Below are 21196 nucleotides of genomic sequence, written 5' to 3'. Positions count from 1 at the left end.
CTCAAGACTAGAGCCCGGTGTTTTTAATCTGTTCTCCTAGCTCAGGTTTTCTAAACTTTTTATCATTTTTGCTGCTCTTTTCTGGACTTAATCCGGTTTGTCCACAGCTTTCCTAAAGTGCAGTGTCCAAAACGCGGCAGGGTGCTCCAGCTGAGGCCTCACCGGTGCTGAGCAGACCAGGACAGTTACTTCCCCCAGCTTGCATCTGACACTCCTGTTAACAGGAGCCTTTTTTGCAGCTGCATCCTGATTGTTGGCTCATGTTCAGTCTGTCATCCGCATAAACCCCGGATCCCTTTCAGTAGTACTATCAGCTAGCCAGTTATTCCCCATTTTGTAGTTGTGCAATTGATTTTTTTTGTTCTTCCTAAGTGTAGTACTTTGCGTTTGTCTTTATTGATTTTCATTTTGTTGATTTTTAGACCAATTTGTCAAGATCATTTTGAATCCTATCTTTGTCCTCCAAAGTGCTCACAACACTTCACAGTTTGGTGCGCTCTGCAAATGTTATAAGTATACTCTTCATTCTATTATCCAGGTTCTTAATGAAACTTTGAATAGGTCTGGACCCACGACAGATCTTTGAGGGACCTCACTAGGTATTTCCTCACAGCGAGCCTTTGATAACTACTCTTTGAGTACGATCTTTCAGCCAGTTATGTACTCACTTTATAACGATTTACTGTAGACCACATGTCCATAGTTTGCTTATGAGACTGTCAAAAGCCTTACTAAAATCAAGATATATCACATCTGCCACTTCCCTCGCCAGCCACTAGGCTGGTAGCCCTGTTAAAGAAGAAAAGTAGGGATTTGGGATGATTTGTTTTTGACAAATCCATGTTGGCTATTACTTATTGCCTTAATAACCTCTAGGTGCTTACATATCTTTTCAGGTATCGAAGTTAGACTGACTGGTCTATAATTTCATGGGCTCTTTTTTCTCTCCCCTCCCTCTCTTTTGAAGATAAGTACTATGTTTGCCCTTCTTCGGTCTTCTGGGCTGATAATCACTTCCAGGATTGCTCCAACTAGTTCTTTAAGTACCCTAGGATTAATTTCATCAGGCTGTACCATCTTGAATATATCTAATTTACCTCAATATTCTTTAACCAGTTCATTCCCTATTCTGGATTGTGTTCCTTCTTCCTTACTCTTAATATTGTGTTATGTATCTGGTCACCATAAAAACTTTTTAGTAAAGACTGAAGCAAAATAGTCATTAAACACTTCAGACTTCTTGATGTTATCTATTATTAGCTCTACTTCTTTGCTATGTAGTGTGTTTCCTTCATCTTTCTGTTTTTCCTAATGTATTTATAGAGCCTCTTGTTGCCTTTGCTACGCGTAACTCATTTTGTGCCTGAGCCATTCTGATTTTGTCCTTACATGCTCGTGCTATTCTGTACTCCTCCTTAGCAATTTGTTTTTATTTTCACTTTTTGCAGGATTCCTTTTTAATTTTCACAATGGTCATTAAAGAGCTCCTAATGCAACCATATTAACCTCTTAGTATTATTCCTATCTTTCCTTTGCATTGGAATAGTTTGCTGTTGAACCTTTAATATTGTCTCTTTGAGAAACTCTCTCCTGAACTCCTTTTTCCCTTAGATTTTCTTCTGATGGGACCTTACCTACTATTCCCTGAGGTTGATAAAGTCTGCTTCTTTGAAGTCCATTGTCCTTATTCAGCAGCTTTCACTCCTTCCTTTCCTTAGAATTAGGAAATTTATCATTTCATTGTCACTTTCACTGAAATTGCCTTCAGCTTTCAGATTTGCAATTCATTCTTCCCTGTTAGCGAGAATCAAGTTTAAAGTGAATGTCTCCCTGGTTACTTCCTCTACCTTCTGAAACAAGAAGTTGTCCCCAATACAGTCCAAGAATTTACAGGACACTTTGTGTTATGACACTTTACTTTTCCAACAGATGTTCAGGTAGGTCTTGTGTTTTGGATATTTCTGTTCTTTGTTCTAGAAATGACTCATCCACTGCCTCTGATGTTGTGGTTTATTGTAGATCCCTAATATGACTTTGCCCCTCTTTGTTTGTTTTTCTGTTTTTATCTTCACCCAGGGACTTTAAACTTGAGTGCCTCTCACCACCTTCTGGACCTCAGAACAAGTGTATATATTCTTGGTGTGTAATCTAACATCTACTCCCTTTTTTTTTTTGTCTGCCTTAGCTTCCTGAACAAGCTATACCCCTCTATACCAATATTGCAATTGAGATTCATCCCACCAATTTTCGTGATACCTATTAAATCATAAGTTAGCTATTGTACTAATACTTCCAATTCTTTCTGTTCATTCCCCATACTCCTTGCATTTATGTACAGACTTCTAAGATGTTGAACAGATTCTCCCACTTTTTTACCTCTTGCTGTTCCTATGACCCTATTGTAATTGTTCATTCCATCCCAAACATCTAGCCCTCTGGTAAGGGCACATTTTCTTTATTTCTACATCTTTTGTCACCTGCCCCCTTTGAACCTAGTATAAAGACTTTCCCACTGGGTTGGCAAATTGGTGTGCAAAGGTGTTCATCCTTCATCTCATACAATATTATCTAATCTCAGTGAAGTGCTTTCTCACATGAGGCTTATCAATCTAAACACTACAGTTTTGTTAAAATACGAAACTGGACAGAATTGTGACTGCAACTGTGCCAGGTATTTTTGGACTGTAGTAGGTACTCCATATGTTATGGGTTATGGTCTGTTATAAAATACCCACAGATCTCTGCAGATACCTTACCACAAAGCTGAAATGTATCAGGGTTCAAGTTTCAAATTTTTCTGCTTTTCTAACAGTGAATAACTACTAATTTATATCCAAAATATTTTTAAATTGTAAAACCTCATTTAACTAAACAAACCCAGCTGGCTTTGTAAATGAACTGCAAACAGTGTTCTATTTCTTTCTTTTATAACACAAAAAATATTTTGTTTTTGTCTTTTTTTATTTTTTAATAATTTAGAAACATAATGTTCTCTTCTAGAATACTGGGAAGTCTGTAGCATGTGGAAACCCAGATACCACTGATAGTTAACAGTATCACATACATTGCTTGAATATATTGCTGTACATACAATCATTTTGAACATTTTTTAAACCTTAACACTAATATAACATTAAGATTGTAAGATCAATCACAAAAGTTGAGAAATTCCAGAAGTTAATTTGGCAATACTAATTTATGTTGATAAATATAAACCTTAATTACTCTTATTAATGTGGTGAATTGAAATTTAACAAGTGAGAGGAGCAAAAAATACTACAGGTTTGCACTATGGCTAAGGCTAAGATTTTGTCACTGATATTTTTAGTAAAAGTCACGGACAGGTCACAGGCAATTAAAAAAAAAATCACAGAAGCCCATGACCTGTCTGTGACTTTTACTAAAAATATTCGTGACAAAATGGGGAGCTGCGTCCAGCTTCCGCGAAGAGCCCTGCTGAGGCGACTGATGGCTCCGGGCCTGGCAGCTGCATATCTTCCCCCCTCCTCCACCCCGGTCCAGCTGCCGGGGATCCAGCTTGGAGTTCCAGGGGTCACCACCACCCATGGGCGCTCAGAGCTGTGGGGTTAACTATGGCTAAATTAGAGTTGTCAGATCAACTTTATCTTTGGAAATTTCATGATGTTGAGTGCTTGAACTTGCAACCTCAACATAGTATTTGAATTAGCTGTGTGCATTCATCCATTCTCCCTCTCCTTCCCCCCCTTAATTTTTTAGTGGTTCATCTGGGGCAGAGGGTTGAACAAAAAGGAAATTAAATAAAATATGAAGGAAATAGATTTATACACTTTAAAATTCTGCTGGCATCACAAGCAGACCATGAGCTGAATCAGCTGGATGGAAGAATTTAATCAGAAAAATGTGAGTGAGAGTTGTTTAAGAACGCTTTACTAGATGCCCAAAAAGCCACAGTTGAGAAACATGGTTAAAAAACCAACCTGGGGAAGTGAAAGCATCTATAAAAAAATATGTATAACAAATGGAAGAAAATAGAAGTTGATAGTTCTTAACATAAATCAGAAGCTAGAAACCATAGAAAATTGATAAGAGAAGCAAAGGACACACAGAGAAATCTATGACCAACAGAGTTAAAGACAATAAGGAGGTTTTTAATTATATTGGGAACAAAAAAAATCGTGCCAATGACATTGGTCTATGGATGGATAGAAGTGGTAGAATTATCAATCATCAGAAAAGGCAGAAGTGTTCAACAAAAAATTCTGTTCTGTATTTTGGAGAAAAAACAAAATGTTATATCATATGGTAACTCTCTTTCCATTCCCTGAGTATCTCTGGAGGATGTTAGACAGCAGCTACATAAGTTAGACATTTTTAAATCATCAGGTCTAGATAACGTGCATCCAAGAGTTTTAAAAGAGCTAGTTGAAGTGCTCGCTGGACTCTTAAACACTGATTTTCAATAAGTCTTGGAACACAGTGGAGTTTCCAGAAGACTGGAAGACCGCTAATATTGTGCCAATATTTTAAAAGGTAAACAGGATGACCTGGTAATTATAGGCCTGAATGTCTGACATTGGTTTCAGCACGTTAATGGAGTGGCTGATATGGAACTCAATCAATAAAGTATTAAAGGAGGGTGATGTAATTAATGCCAGCCAACATGAGTTCATGGAAAATAGATCCTGTCAAACTAACTTTAAATTTTTTTATAAAATTACGAGTTTGGCTGATAATGGTAATAGTATTGATGTAATATACTTAGACTTCTGTAAGATATTTGATTTGGTACCACACAATATTTTTTAATAAAAAATTAGAATGATCTAAAATTAACATGGCGCACATAAAGTTGATTAAAAGCTGGCTAGCTATTAGGTCTCAGAATGTAATTGTAAATGGGCAATCATCATCAAGCAGAGGTGTTTTTCTAAAGGGATCGGGCAGGCAGCAGTTTTTGGCCCTAAGATATTTAATAATTTTAGTAATGACCAGGAACAACACACACAGTCATCACTGATAACATTTGCAGATGACACAAAAATTGGAGGATTGATAAATAATGGAGAGGACAGGTCACTAAAACAGAGCAATCTGGATTACTTGGTAAACTGGGTGCAAGCAAACAATATGCATTTTAATATGGATAAATGTAAATGTGTACATCTATAAACAAAGAATGTAGGCCACACTTACAGCATAGGGGACCCTATCCTGGGAAGCAGGGACTCTGAAAAATATGTTTCAGAGTAACAGCCATGTTAGTCTGTATTCGCAAAAAGAAAAGGGGTACTTGTGGCACCTTAGAGACTAACCAATTTATTTGAGCATAAGCTTTTGTGAGCTACAGCTCACTTCATCGGATGCATACTGTGGAAAGTGTAGAAGATCTTTTTATACACATAAAGCATGAAAAAATACCTCCTCCCACCCCACTCATCACTCTCCTTAAAAGTTATCACTTTAGATAAGCTATTACCAGCAGGAGAGTGGGGTGGGAGGAGGTATTTTTTCATGCTTTATGTGTATAAAAAGATCTTCTACACTTTCCACAGTATGCATCCGATGAAGTGAGCTGTAGCTCATAAAAGCTTATGCTCAAATAAATTGGTTAGTCTCTAAGGTGCCACAAGTACTCCTTTTCTTTTTGAAAAATATGTGATCGTCATGGTGGATAATTGGCTGAACATGAGTTCCTTGTGCAACACTGTGGTCAAAGAGCTAATGTGATCCTTGAATGCAGAAACAGAAATCTTGGGTAGGAGCAGAGAGGTTATTTTACCTCTATATTTGGCACTGATGCAACCACTGGTGAAATACTGTGTCCATTTCTGGTGTCCACAATAGAAGAACAATATTGAAAAATGGGAGAGCATTCTGAAAAAAGAGCCACAAGAATGATTAAAGGATTAGGAAACATGCCTTAGGTACACTCAAGGCGCTCAATCAATTTAGCTTAACAAAGAGTAGGTTAAGGGGTGGCTTGATTATAATCTGTAAGTACCTATATGGGGAACAAATATTTAAAATGGGCTCTTTAGCAGAGAAAGGTATAACAAGATCCAGTGACTGAAAGTTGAAGCTAGCCTGGAAATAAGGTGTAAATTTTAAATAGAATAATTAATCACTGGAACAATTTACCAAGGGTTGTGATGGATTCTCCATCACTGATATTTTTTAAATCAAGAATGGATGGATTTTTTAAAAGATACACTCTAGGAGCTTCCCCTCTAATTTTGGGGAAGTTCCATGGCCTGTGTGTTATATAGGAAGTCATATCAGATGATCACAAAGGTCCCTTCTGGCCTTGGAATCTATGCATATTCTCTCAACTGACAAATGCCTGCCGAACATGTGAATAGTGTTTCTCTGTTTAAGGCCCTGATCCGACAAGCTAACCTCCAAGAGTGGATTTTTGAAAACTTAAGTCAATGGTGCTCCATTCAAAGTTTTGCATGCTTTCCTTAGTGTGTGGTATCAAACCCTAAAAGTTAAGTTGACAGAGCTAACAGTGCTTAGTGTGTGAAGAATTCACACTGCTGAGTGCTGTAGCTATGGCGACTTAAACCCCAGTGCAGAAGTAACTAGACTGTAGGAAGCATCTGCACTACAGTGACATAGCTACAGCACTTTCACTAGGTTGCCATAGAGTAGACATGGCCTAAGTACATATCTATAGATCAAAGGAAACTTTCTGTAGTGTATGCAGGTGTTAAGTGTCTTCAGCTCCCACTGAAGCCAATGAGAAAGAGGTCACAATGCTCTGTAGGATCAGGTCCTATGCAATTTTCAAAACATCATTATTTTGTTAAATTAAAACCAGTTTCTTTCAAACAATGTACTGAAGACTGCCCTTGCTAACTTTCAGACTTGAACCATTTTTGCTGTGACCCGTTGTAAAAGGAAATGGTGTTATTTAGAATTTAAGCTATAAATGAAACTTAAATTTAAATCTAGATCACGTTCCCTGGAGCCATTACAGTATTTAGTTTGAGCATAAAAGCACACTTTTCCAATGTTAAGAAAATCTAAACCACAAATCATTTAAGTATTTTATTTTGTTCAAAGAACTTGGAAGCTCTGTTGGAGAAGCCAGCAGAACTTATTAGTGCCAGCAGTGTGTCTAGTGCTGCACAAGACACAGACGTCAACAGTCCCTGTCCCAAATTCATTACAAATAAGAAGGTGAAAATAAGACTTTAGACACACTGGAGACCCAGAAGTAGGATTTATAAGACATGCAAACTTATTATCTATATATTTAATTCATTTTTTTCCTCCTCTTTCCTTATTCAGTTATGGTCATACTTCTGTAAGCCCTAAGACCTCATTCTATAGTTACTGAAGTTTGTGGTTACTGAAGATTATGGTGGCCCATCTCTTCTTTACTAGTCTGTTCATAGAGGCAGTGATATGCGTGTGTGTGTGTGTGTGCCACTCTGTTTATGAGTATGTGGCATTTTTAATGGTAAAAGAAAGTTTTTACACTTAATTACATAGTTTAATGTTAGTTTTACATATGATAAGGTTTGCTTCTTGTATGGAATTGCTTAATATTATAGGTGTTGCTGCTAATGCTTGCTATGCTCTATGAATGTTAGTGAATAGTTATCAATAAATACAGTGGACATAGCTACAAGGTTTAGACCTGGCAGGCACCATGGTCTAGAGAATGTTAATTGGGGCAAGTTTATGGTGGTGTGGGCCAGTGCCTTATCGCAGAGCCACTCAAACCTTTTCCAGTTGAAAATTTCATTGGCAACTTGCCAGGAAACTTAGGCCTTGCCTTGTCTACATAAAATAGTACAGCTTAATGCCATATGAAGAGAAAAGGTCCTGATAGGTAAAGTTCCTTTTTGATCTGGGCAGTGGATAAAAGAGCACTCCTCAGTAGACCACTCCACCATGTTTGTAATAGGAATGGCTGTATCAGTGGGCTACATTTGATCCTCCCTTGTTCAGCCAATTAGAATAGTTTGTTTAAGTCTTAAACAGAATCCTGTTACGCAAACAATGAATATAGACTTTGCTACTGAAACATTGTCACAAATACTATTTGTTTTTTTATCACAGATTACTATTGTTGCCCATATAACTGCCACCAAAATGCCAAATCTTCATCGACATGAAGAAGAGAAGTTCTTTATAAATGCTGAAGGGAAGAAGGAATCTATACCAAGCATACATGACCATCCTACAAAGGAGCTCTCTGTTGTCGTGCCTTCATACAATGAGGAAGACAGGTGTAAGAATACTTTCTTGTTTTCTTTTTAAAGAGTGAAACTTAGTTCTGCATTATCGGTGAATGTCAGCAACATAAAATTGCAGGCCAAATTCTGTAGCCGTTTTGCATACCCAGTTCCCAGGTCACAGTCAAGTAAATGGGAGTTCTGCACATAGAGCTACTATAGAATCTAGCCATGTGATTTTTTTTTTTTTTTTTTTGCAACAGAAATAAAGCTACTTTCTGTAAGAACCCCGTGTCAGTAAAATCTTGTGAAATAAAGGTAGATGTTTCTGTAGGGATACTAGTTAATAATTCTTCTCCCCTGTGGGGGCACAGAATTTATATGGCCTGCATGTTTCTGTGCCCCCCCCTGCACAGAAGAATGCAAAAAAAAACCTGCGGAGGGACATGTACCTCTTCCCCAGCGGCCCAAGCAGTGTGTCTGTTCCAGCGTGCCTGGAGAGCCTCAGAGACACAAATCACTGTGGGGGAAGAGGGCTGGGTGTGCGTGCCTGTGGGGGAGGTGTTGATCACTGTCAGGGGGTGGGTCAGGGCTGGGGCATGCATGCCTGCCAACAAGCAAGAGAGACTCTGTCCCTCTTGCTTGCTACTGCAGCTCGCCGGGCATGGAGGGATAGGGCTTTTATTTATGTACAAGGAAGGCTCTGTCCCCTAGACAGAAATGTAACAGCCTGCCTGCTAGTTAATTGATCTCATTCTCTGAGGCAGAAATGTAGCAGCCTGCCTAACTAACATTGTTTGTTAATTAACTGTTCCCATTCTCAGTCAATTCCCCCAGGAGCATAAAACCTGTAATAGTTTTAAGGCGCCTACATTGCCAGAGTGATGTAAAGCCTTATAAATGACAGTAAGAGAATCAGCTAGGAAGATTTAATGTGCTTTCTCACTCTTTTCCTGTGCCAAAGTGACACAGTGGGGTTAGACTACAGCTCAGGATTTATTTTACTTACCAATTTAAAAAAAAAAAAAGACTTTAAGGGAAAATAAAACATTTACCAAGCAGTCAATAAAATTCAGGACAATCAGAAGCAAGCACTTCCCAAGGTACCCAGCCAGGTCCAGGACAATGATTAGCAAAACTGTATGACTTTCGTGTGTGAAAGTCTGAGCAATTTAAAATGACATTCTACTTTTTTTTTTTTTTTCTGTTTGGTGTTCTGTAATGTAATTTAAATGAAAATCCAGGATTATAACTGGAATGCAGGGTATTAGTTATCAAGTGTTTGTAACTTAACTTTCATGTGTTTAGGAAATGCTGAGTAGTTATTGTGAAATTTTTCTGTATTATAGTTTAAACAAATTACCAAAACAATCATATTGATCTTATTGCATTCTTTTGACAAATAAAATATGCAGAATTTTGCAGAATTTTTAATTTGTTGGCCTAGAATCCCTCCAGAAGTAAACTAGGTTGCTTAAAGATTATAAAAGCCACTTTTAGCTGGTCTTTAGTGGCTCTTAAAGTCACTGTGGAGGTTAGGAGTAAAAATGTATCTTTATGGTTTAATTGTTTTAGAATTTTGCACTCTGGAACCCATACCAGTGGCTTTAATCAGGCAGAAGGAAGAATGGTCTTGTTGTTTAGGAGATATGGGTTCTATTCCTGGCTTTGCCATGCACTTCCTTTGTGATCTTGGGCAAGTCATTTAACCTTAAAATGGAAAGGTGCTTTTGATGTGAAGGAGCTGGATGCTGTCTACTTACTGTTGGCACTTCAGACCATATTGACTTTTCTGTCTCTCTCTCTCTCTCTCTCTCTCTCTCTCTCTCTCTCTCTGCAGAGAGAGCCACCTGGATGCCATGTATGTATGCCCTTGTCATTGAACAGATCAGCCACAAGAGCAGTAAGTGCTGTCTCAGGGTATGCCTAAACTGCAGTGAAAAACCAGGGGCTGGCCCATGCCAGGCGACTTGGGCTGGGGCTGCGGGGCTGTTTCATTGCAGTGTAGACTTCCTGGCTCGGTCTGGAGCCTGAGCTCTGGGACCCTTCCACCACTCAGAGTCCTAGAACCCAGGCTTCGGCCCAAGCCCAGAAGTTTGTGCTTCGATGAAACAGCCCAGCAGCCAGAGACCTGTGAGCCTGAGTTGGCTGGTATGAGCCAGTCCTCAGTGTCTAGTTGCAGTGTAGACATACCCTCAGTCTCCTATCCTGGCCTGAAACTGTACTAAGAGTGCTCTAGGGTACTAGCCGCAGACAGGTAGTGCTCGTGCTGTGTTTTGCTGTCTTCGGTTAGCTCGCTTAGAAAAAAGGTTGGACAGCCTGTGATGGTTTGCAAGGCCGCTAGTGTAGCGTGGTGGTTTCATTAGTATGGGTTGGATTGTTGCTTTTTTCAGGGTAGGTAATAGATTTCCCTCCTCAAAGGAAGTTTCACTACCCCCTGATACTGGGGGAGGGAGGAGAGTGTCCCAGATGTTCTGTACTCTTTCTCTGTCCGGGAAGGGCAGGGGTTGGAGTCGCAGATGGTCACCCTGTTTGCAGAAATCAACACTTTTTTTGCTGAGGCAATTTGCTCTACCTATCTACCCAGTTGCTGTTGGCTGGCTCCAGCTGATAATTAGTGCTCCGCCTAATGCCTCGGCTAATTTGTTTTTTTCCAGTCATATTTCTTTGCATAGATACCTTGTGCCTGTAATTTAATGTAACCATTTTATTAATAATTAAAAATGATCCCCAGTGTTAAGTACAAACCAGAATTTAAATCCTATAATACTAGTGGTTTTCATCTTTAGAAAGCAAGTCTTTATATTAACAGTAGCACCCAGAGGCTCCTGACAGGCCCCATAGTGGTAGGCTCCGTAAAAACTCATGAAGAAATGGTCTTTCCTCCCAAAAGACTTTACAGAACTGGAGCCTTATATTGTAAAGACTTAACATGAGTTTAACATTACACACTGTGAGTAGCCACAGTAACTCCGAAGTGCACAAGTCTTTGCAGAATCAGAACCTGTAAAAACAATTTACTGTCCAGGAAGAGGGAAACAGGCATACAGAATTACATAGCGCTAGAGACTGCATAGTGATTTTGGTGGTAGAGCTGGGAGTAAAATATAGTTAACTTAATTTTTAGTCCAGCTGGGATTAAATTTATAACTGTAATTTTGTTTTTTTGTTCCCCTATTTTCAAGTCAGTGGTATTTTTTTATCTCAAGACCTGACTACTTTGGGATGTGAAAATATTTTAAATATGCTTTTATTGATGCTTTGTTTAAACAAGCTTTTGTGATATTTTTTTCCTTCCAGTGCCTCTTATGATGGATGAAGCTTTAGACTATCTTGAAAAAAGACAGGTGTGAAACTTTCATTTTTGCATTTAAAATAATTTAAAATATAGTATCCTTGTAAGTATATGAAAACAAACTGCCTGTTTGGATTTTTGTGATCTGCCTAGAAGCAATATAAAATTATCCAATTAAAAGATAAGCTCTCTATCCTGGCAACATCTCTTCATGAGTTCTTTTCAGACTGTATGATGGAAGGCAATTTTTACTGAAATATAAAAATTAACTGTTGCACTTGGAAAAGACTTGTACCCACATGATACCTATCCGGGATAAACATATAGGGGAGTAAAAGTTAGCTGATGATATAATTTATCTATTCCCACAAGGTTTTTAAAATCCTGATTTTCTATCACTGTTATAGTTGGTCACCTGCTCATGAGGCAACAAGTTTCAGAAAATATGGCATAGTTTGAACTCTTTCTGATCTTTAACGTAAGGGCTACTCAGAGCCTCCAAGTTAATTTCATAGCAATATTGATTTTCAACATTTTATAGTAGCTTAAAAATAAATAAGGCTACCTAAAATAGTGCCGTTAGCATGTAATCTGGCAGCATTAGAATAACATATTGGTAGCAGACTGATACTGCTTTAAGGATGTTTATCATCATAGCAAATTTACAAAATGATATTGGTGCGTCTGTATAAATGTATATTATGGCATGAATGAAGAGGAAAACTCCAGGGGCAACAAAGCATTCCGGTGGCTGAAATTTTGCCCATTTGAGTAAGGGAGTGAGAGGTGTGTATGTGTGAAAGAGACAGAGATTGGACCAAATGCACAATTTCCATTTTTATTTTTAAGAAACGAGATCCTACGTTCACTTATGAAGTAATAGTTGTTGATGATGGCAGTAAAGATCAGACCACAAAGGTAAGAAGAGAATATTAAAGTTTCTCACCTGGCAGTCTAAGGGAGCAGATGTGTATCACACTGTTTTAGCTTTTACAAAATGTACCAAACCTTTACCTTTTGTTCTACACATCTGCTGCTCATTGTTTTTAATTATTTATTTCTCAGATTCCTTCTGCCATTCTTCTCCCTGCCATTCATAAGATGATATTCTTATAGCACAGTTATCTTTTGAACAGATATAGTAACTTCCTGAATTTCTTTCCCCAGTTCCCTCTGTTCATCCAGTGTGTCTCCTTTCACAGTCTCACCTCAAGAGCATTCTCCGGTGTGATTTCTGTTATCTGAAACAGCATCAGTGTGTGTCTGTTTCTTCAGATCTCCCCTTCTCTTTCCAGATCTCATCTGAGACCATAATTCTTTCCCATCTAAGCCTCTGAATCTCCCACAATTTTAAATGTCACTTTATTATTCTGTAAAGTATTTTGACATAGTTTGTATAGAATTTGTTATACAGCATAAAGTTGTGTATTCGTTTAGAAACATTAATACTGAAGTATTAAGGGTAGGATTTTCAAAAATGTTCTGCTTTCCTCTACTTCTGCTTCTGTTGAAGTTAATGGGAGTTTTACCGTTGACTTCAGTGGGAGCAGAGTCAGGCCAGCTCTAAGCAACTTCTGAAAATACCACACTAGATTTATGTTTAGGTTAGTCACTAGCATGCCTGCTTCTGTTTCAGTTTTTCCTTCAAGCTTGTCTGGTAAGGTTATGTGTCCTTTCGTGCATGTTTGTTCAGTAGCTTACTAACCTGTTTACTACTGCCAGTGTCAATGATGGATGAATCATATCTCTTATGCAGTACAGTAACTCCTTGCTTAAAGTCGTCCCGGTTAACATTGTTTCGTTGTTACATTGCTGATCAATTAGAGAACATGCTCGTTTAAAGTTGTGCAATGCTCCCTTATAACGTTGTTTGGCAGCCGCCTGCTTTGTCCGCTGCTTGCAGGAAGAGCAGCCCGTTGGAGCGAGCTGGTGGGGGCTTGGAACCAGGGTGGACCAGCAGCCCCCCAGCAGCTCCCCGTTCCCCTAAATTCCCTGTGCGACAGCCACCCAACAGGCTATCAATTGCTGGCAGTTCAGCTGTCCCTCCCCTCACTGCCCTGTGCTGCTCCTGCCCTCTGCCTTCGAGCTGCTCCCTGGAGCCTCCTGCTTGCTGTGGGGGAAGAAGAGGGGCTAATGTCAGGGTGTCTCCCTCCCCCCTACTCCTGCAGCCCGCTTACCCTATCTTCCATAGAGCAGGGGGGACACACGACTGGGCTCAAGACGGAGGGAGCTTCCTGGCAGCAGCTGCTATCTCAACTTGCTGATTAACTTTAAAAGGCAATGTACTTGGAATGGGGTCAGCGTACTTAAAGAAGCAATGCTCATCTCTCTCTCTCTCTCTCACACACACACAGGGTGTGTCTCTCTGTCTGCCATGCTGTCTCCTCTCCCTCCATTCGTGCTGCCTTGTAGAGTGTTGCTAGAAGAAAAATATGATGAAAAGCACTATATAAGAGCAATTCATGTCTCAAAGCACTTGTAGTTTTAATTTAAAAGCAGACATAGCAGTGAAACAAATGGGAACCAGGTAATAGTAATGAAAGCATGTTTTTCATAGACTAGTTTTGTGCACTGGTATAAATACGTGTTGTATGGTTTTTTAGCTTTAACTTTGGCAGGTGGGGTGAAGGGGCTTAGGACAGCCATAGCTAATCTCTCTGACCACTACCTGGTTTTATTCGTCTTGCTTCTTCAGTTTTGTGGCTATTCATGTTCTTACTCTTTTTATTTTCCTAAACAGACTTCAATTCTGCACTGGACAATATATTTCCATTTTATGCAGATTGAAGTGGTAACAATGCTATTGAAGAAAAAGGGATGGAAGAATAAGATCTCTATCTTTCATTTGAGGTTCCAGTTTTGTTTTATTCTGACTTTCATATGTCTTACAGGTTGCAATGAAGTACTGCAAGAAATATGGAAGTGACAAAGTACGAGTCCTAACATTGGTAAAAAATCGGGGGAAAGGTGGAGCTGTCAAAATGGTAATGAACACTTTCAGTTCTTTCTCTGTTTTGAACTAATTCTAGTCTTGCCAAAATAAGCAGACCTTGTGTGGATTTAATTTAATTTAAAGACTTTAGATTAATAAAACTGTTTTGAAAAATATTGAATACTTCCATAAATCTTCAAGGCAAAAATGTACAAAATATAAACTCATTGCAAGGATTTGATAACACATTGAGTAATAACACTGAAGAATTTTTTTGTATGAGAATTTAAATTAAAGCCAAACTACATCCATTAGTTAATTTAGAAATAGCTCTTCAATGCAAAAAAAACAAAACAAAAAACGTGTTACAAGATGAAAAGCAAGCTCTGGTAATAAGATAAGTAAATACAAACATTCCTCTCCAGATAGCTTTGATATTTGAATTGAATGAGGAACTAAGGCCCAGGTCCTGCAAAGTTTTGCTTAAATGTGTGTAGACCCACTAAAGTTAGCTAGGCTTGATTTTGATGAGGCATAATGTGTGTAATTCGTATATTAACTTACAAATAGATATTTCACTTCACAAGAGAAAATATATTAGCGTGTGTGATTATGTAATTGTTTAGAGTGAGTGAATGATACTTCATTGCACTTTATTTTTTTGACTTAAAAGGACTGCGTCAGTCTTGGGTTGTGAACCATGAATTCTGATAATAGGTGACTATAAAGAGTAAAAATAAAACTTTTCTCTCATGTTGTCAGTACGCTTCATTTATTATTTCTGGAGTCTTTCTTCATGCATTTATTTTTTTCAAAGATTATGCTAAAGCTACATCTATAACTTGTCTGTCTGTCTTAAGGTTTTTATATGGTGAACGTAAGAATGGCCATAGTGGGTCAGACCAATGGTCCATCTAGCCCAGTATCCTGTCTTCCAACAGTGGCCAATGCCAGGTGCTTCAGAGGAATGAACAGAACAGCAATCATCGAGAGATCCATCCCCTGTCATTTACTCCCAGCTTCTGGCAGTTAGAGGCTAGGGACACAAAGAGCATGGGGTTGCATCCCTGACCATTCTGGCTAATAGCCATTGATGGACTTATCCTCTGTGAACTTATCTAGTTTTGTTTTGTTTTAACCCTGGTATGGTTTTAACCTTCACAACATTCTCTGGCAACGAATTCTACAGGTTGACTGTGTGTTGTGTGCAGAAGTACTTCCTTTTGTTTGTTTTATACTTGCTGCCTATTAATTTCATTGGGTTAACCCTAGTTCTTGTGTTACGTGAAGGAGTAAATAACATTTCCTTATTCACTATCTCCACACCAGTGGTTTTCAACCAGGGGTATGCAGAGGTCTTCCGGGGGTATGTCAACTCATCTAGATCTGTTTCTCGGGTTGGCGGGGGGGGTCACAAGTAGAGGGCAGGCATTATGGAGGGGCAAGCAGGGCAATTGCCTGGGGTCCCACACCACAGGGTGCCCCACAAAGCCAAGTTATATGCTTCAGCCCTGGGTAAGTGGTGGGCGGGGCTCCTGAAAGGGTTACAGAAGTCTGGAAAGGTTGAGCATCACTGCTCCATACCAGTCAAGATTTTATAGACCTCTGTCATATCCCCTCTTACTCATCTATTTTCCAAGCTGAAAAGTCAGTCTCTTTCATCTCTCCTCATATAGAAGCTGTTTCCATACCCCTAATCATTTTTGTTGCCTTTCTCTGTACCTTTTTCCAATTCTAATATATCTTTTTTGAGATGTGGTGACCAGATCTGCATGCAATATTCAAGATGTGGGCATACCATGGATTTATATAGAGGCATTATGATATATAAATCCATGGTGCCTATGATTATAGTATTTAGGCAGTATATGGACTGAAAAAACACAAATGTTTTTTTTTTTTTTTTCCCTTCTCAATTCTTCCAGGTGAAGGAGCATGACTTTGTGTGGGATGTTTTAATGCTGAAGTGCATGGAATGTTCTCATTCACTAGTGCCTCTGCCCACTTGCTTGAGAGAAAGAGAGTTTATTCTTTGTGTAGCACATATGTGAGGTGTGTTTGTACTGCTGTATGTAGCAGGCAGGAAGAGTGTGAACGCTGCATGACCACCAGAGAATATACTCTCATCAACATTGTACTTTCCATCAGCATTGAGGAAGAAAGATGATTATGCTTTACACTTTGCATAGATGAAAGAACTGCAGCCGTGCTTTTAATTGGTTTTAGTATGTAGCTGTTGGTTTGAAACTCTTAGAAATTAATTAAAAGGTCAGTAAATCCAGGAAATCTCTGCTCTTATATTTTAAAAAAAAAGAACTTAAACCCTCTGTTTAATTTTACTTGAAATGGAAGATTCCATTTTTCTTTCTGAGTTCGAGTGAATAACCTCTTGGGTAGGACAGTGAGGGGATATTCTGGATGTATCTTCAAGAGCCTGCAACACACTTTGCACAGAGTTAAGCATGTATGGTGGCAACAAGCACAAATGCCCTTGTGCATCTGCACGTGTGTCATGTAGCACCTAGAATATGATGTAGCCAAGCTCCAGGTCTGCTGCAGTTGTTGCCCCAAGCTAACTGCAGTTATGTTGTTCTTTATCTTTCTCAGATACATTTTAGAGATTTAGCTCTTGAAGATGTATTAAGAGGTAGCATCCCACACCCTATCCCAATGCTGCAAGCCTTGTCCAAGGAACATGGATCAAGTGACAAGGAAAAACTGTACAGTGATTAGGCAGCTGATGTGCTTTGACAGCTATGTATCATGCTGGCCAGTATTGCCTCCTTGTTTCCTTCTGCTCCCCTCATCTGTTTGTTGTATCCACTTGTCTCTTGTCTTACATACCTTGATTGTAAGCTCTGAGAGTCAGGAACCGTCATTTTGTTACTTGTACAGTATATAACACAATGGGGCCCTGATCAGTGATTGAGGCACCTGGGCATTGCTGTAATACAAATTAATAACCTTGAACACTTGTTTTTTATCAACAAAATGTCAACATAGGAAATTGCAGATTCACCTGTTTGTTTAGTTTAATTCCTTTCTAGATTTCTATTCAGGTTAACGTTTTAGGGATTTGCTTTCTTAATTTAGACTCCTGGGGCCTGGAAGCTAGTTTATCATGATGAAAATTATTTGTATTTGTGCAAGTTTTAATTTGGTGTCTCCTCTGCAGGGTGTCTTTAGCTCTCGAGGGGAAAAAATCCTTATGGCTGATGCAGATGGAGCCACGAAGTTTGCAGATATTGAAAAAGTTGAAGAGGGTCTTAGAAATCTCCAGCCATGGCCAGTAAGTATGAGCTTCTGTCATTTTAGCTGATCAGTTTGTCTATGGACTCATAGTTATATTTCTCTTTATTAACAAGTTTCTTGCATACATATTGAGAGTATGAATTCTAGGTCCCAATCTTATAAATCTTTAAGATATGCTTACCTTTAACTTGACATAAGTGGGGCTACTTATAGTGCATCAAGTTAAGCATGTGCATATTTTTTTGCAGGATCAGGTGCCTTAATTTGCACATTTTGACACTTGTGCTATCTCTTGCATTGAGTCTTTAAACAGGGGTCAGCAACCTCTGGTACGCGTGCCAATTTTTAATGCCACACTGCTGCCTGCCGAGTCCCAGCCGCCAGCCCCGCTCAGCCTGCTGCTGAACCCAGGCCGGCAGCAGGCTGAGCGGGTCTGCGGGCCAGGACTCCAGCAGGCAGCAGCGTGCCATTAAAAATCCTGCCCGCCCCGGCCCACTCTTCTCCCACCCCACCCCCTGCGTGGGGGCAGGGTGAAGAAGCTTGGTCCTGCCGGCTGCTGCTACAGGGCAGGCAAGACCCCCCCTCTCTTCTGCCAGCATGCTGGGTTCCTGCCCCTCCTCCTCTCCCTCCCTGCCGCCAGTCAGCTGATGGCCCTTACGAGGGAGGGGGAGAAGCAGAGCTGCAGCATGCTCACTGCTCCGGGGAGGAGGAGGAGAAGAGGTGGGGATGGGGTCTTGGGGAAGGGGGGTGGAATCAGGGCATATCCCCTCCAGCCCCCTGCTGTGAGCCGCTCTGGGCAGGGGGCTGGGAGCACCTCCACGACCCTAGACCTCTGCCCTGACCCCTGCACTCCTCACACACCCCAGCCTCCTGCCCTGACCCCTGCAGCCCCCCACACAACCCCAGCCCTGACTCCAGTGCCCCTCCCACCCCATGCCCTGACTCCTGCACCCTTCTCACACATCCACAGCCCCATGCCCTTACTCTTGCACCCCCCACATTCCCACCCTCATCCTGAGCACCAAACAGGAGCTCCTGCGCACGCACACACATTCCCACCTGCACCACTCGCACCAAATGGGAGCTGCCCTGGTAAGCACTCCACACCCAAACCTCCTGTCCCAACCCTGAGCCCCCTGCCTCATTCTAGCTCCTGGCCAGACCCTGCACCCCAACCCCCAGCCTGATCCTTCATCCCCAGCCCTGTGCTCAGTGCACTCCCACCCTCAGCTCAGTGCAGAGAGAGAGGAATAGAATGGGCAAGAACCAGAGAGATGGTAGATACTCACTCCATGTGGGCAGGACCAGGATCCCAGACTGGCAGCTGGCTGAGCGGGGCCGGCAGCCAGGATCCTGGCTGGCAGGAGCTGGCGGATGGAACCCCTAAGTGGCAGCGGGCTGAGCTGCTCAGCCCAATGCCGGTCTGGGGTCTCGGCCACCAGTCCCACTCAGCCCACTGCTGGTCTGGGGTTCTGGCTGCCGGCCGCTTGCCAGCCGGGGTCCCGGCCGCAGGCCCCGCTCAGTCTGCTGCTGGCCTAGGTGAACGGAACCCCAGGCTGGCAGCGGGCTGAGCGGGCTGGTGGCATAATGTCAGCATTTTAATTTAATTTTAAATGAAGCTTCTTAAACATTTTGAAAACCTTGTTTACTTTACATACGACAATAGTTTAGTTATATAATATAATAGACTTATAGAGAGACCTTCTAAAAAATGTTAAAATGTATTAATGGCACGCAAAACCTTAAATTAAAGTGAATAAATGAAGACTTGGCACTCCATTTCTGAAAGGTTGCTGACCCCTGGTTTAAACTTTTGTGGGATCTATGTGTTTTGCGTTGCTAGCCCTTTTTTCTTTCCAGTATCACAGCTCACTGTGCTGCCTACTTATTTAAAAATTTGCTTTCTCTACCCTTATTAATTTGATATGTTGTTTAACCTAATTTCCTCATACGTTATTTTGAGAATGACTATTTTATTCTAATTGGTCTGTTTCCTGTTAGCGGATGGCTAACTTTTAATTTGCAAGTATCAGTTCATTCAGATTGTGTCCTCTATGAAGACCAAATAATGGTTTTTATCTGGAAAAAAAAACTATTTTGGAGGTCCATGTCAGATCACAATGTATTCCTGAATAGGGTAACAGTGGCACTTAGATCTGCTTGACTTTAAGAAACCTATTTTCAGTTAACATGGTGCTTAAAGACAAGTTGATGTGGAACCTGTAACTAAAATGGAGGGAGCAATATGTAACTTCTATACTTAGCTTTCCCCCCCCCCCCCCCATTTCTACCCCGTTGGTATTCTTACGAAGCAGTCACTGAATTATATTTAAAATAACCATTTGGTCAAAGAGATAAAGTTCCGACCCCACTAGATGGCGCTAATTGATTAACATACCTTTTAAATCTGTGTGCTATTGAAAAGGCAGCAGGCCTTAGTTCTTCAGAATTTTCCTAAAGTCCAGAAATGATTCTTTCATGTCAAAAGTAGTAATGTGAGTGTAATTTTAATGCAGTCCATAGGAAGTGCCTCTTACAGTTTAATGGGGGGAGAGAGATGACATTCCTAAACAAGTAAAATATTACAATATCAGCAAAATCAAGTCTTCTGTTCCCTATTGCAAATCTTAGGCTAAACATGCCCATACATATTAAGTGTACCTAGATACTTTGTTATCTGCACTGTGAAATAAATTCTCTGTCTGAAAAGCTCAGAGACATTCTTACTCCCGAATGAGACCTGAATAAAATGCAGCAATCTGAACCTGTCATATACAAAATGTAATAAGCTTTCTACAATCCATAAAATGTAGAAAGGCTTTATTATATCTACACATTCAAACAATAAGATTTGTATAACTTGCCAAAAGCAGAAATTTCTATTTCTTTGACAAATTCAGTGGACAAGATTAGGCCATCATAATGCTTTTAAGGTTTCACATAAAAACATGAATAGAAGAAGCCAGTGAATCAGAAAACACTAGTGGTGTTGTAGTTAGCTTCCAATTCTTGTGTGTGTGTTCCTCTGCAGGACCAGATGGCTATTGCCTGTGGTTCTCGAGCCCATTTGGAGCAGGACTCAATAACACAGGTAAGTGTCTCTTTCCTCGTATAAACTAGTCTCCTTGAACTGCTGTTTTTTTCATTAACATTCCAGTTTTTAAATTAAATCAAGACACACAAAATGAATGGAGGCTGATAGTGGGGAAGGCTGTTGCCATAAGCCTAGCAATAGTCCAACATTACTAAAAGCTCTCTGTTCCCAGAGTTCAGACACCACCAGCAGGAAGCGTGAGCTAGATTTCAGATAACAAGGATTTAAATCAGTTGCTCCAGCAGAGGATGGGACTTTTGGTCCCAAACGCAACCGACAGCATGTGTGCGCAAGTTTGTCCAACATGAAACCAAAAAGGGCATCTACTGTAATCATTGTGTAGAGAGCTTTAGGCAGATGCTTTGGAAGCTCTGGGGTTCTACAGTGGCTTTGCAGCTCATGGGCTGGAACAGTCTCTTCACACACATGCGCAGGCTCTTCAAGTACTGGGATGG

General features: G+C 40.3%; 1 protein-coding gene across 6 annotated transcripts in view; it reads left to right on the top strand.

Moving 5' to 3' along the window:
- ALG5 (ALG5 dolichyl-phosphate beta-glucosyltransferase) overlaps nt 1–21196 on the top strand; it is a 47427-nt gene that overhangs the window by 558 nt on the left and 25673 nt on the right. The window contains exons 2-8 of one of the 6 annotated variants that reach the window (XM_073342348.2): nt 2077–2139; nt 8053–8224; nt 11469–11515; nt 12313–12381; nt 14355–14447; nt 17571–17684; nt 20679–20738. In XM_073342348.2, the coding sequence (XP_073198449.1) occupies nt 8086–8224; nt 11469–11515; nt 12313–12381; nt 14355–14447; nt 17571–17684; nt 20679–20738 (522 nt within the window). In that variant the 5' untranslated portion in view covers nt 2077–2139; nt 8053–8085. Of the gene's footprint in view, nt 1–2076; nt 2140–8052; nt 8225–10008; nt 10072–11468; nt 11516–12312; nt 12382–14354; nt 14448–17570; nt 17685–20678; nt 20739–21196 lie in introns of those variants that run through there. The other 5 variants (XM_073342357.1, XM_073342330.2, XM_073342366.1 and 2 more) reach the window with 5 other exon arrangements.

The sequence above is a fragment of the Lepidochelys kempii genome, chromosome 1 (genome assembly GCF_965140285.1).
Source record: "Lepidochelys kempii isolate rLepKem1 chromosome 1, rLepKem1.hap1, whole genome shotgun sequence".
Classification (NCBI taxonomy): Eukaryota; Metazoa; Chordata; order Testudines; family Cheloniidae; genus Lepidochelys; species Lepidochelys kempii.
The sequence above is the reverse complement of the archived record's forward strand: the minus strand, read 5'-3'. Positions and strand labels throughout refer to the sequence as shown.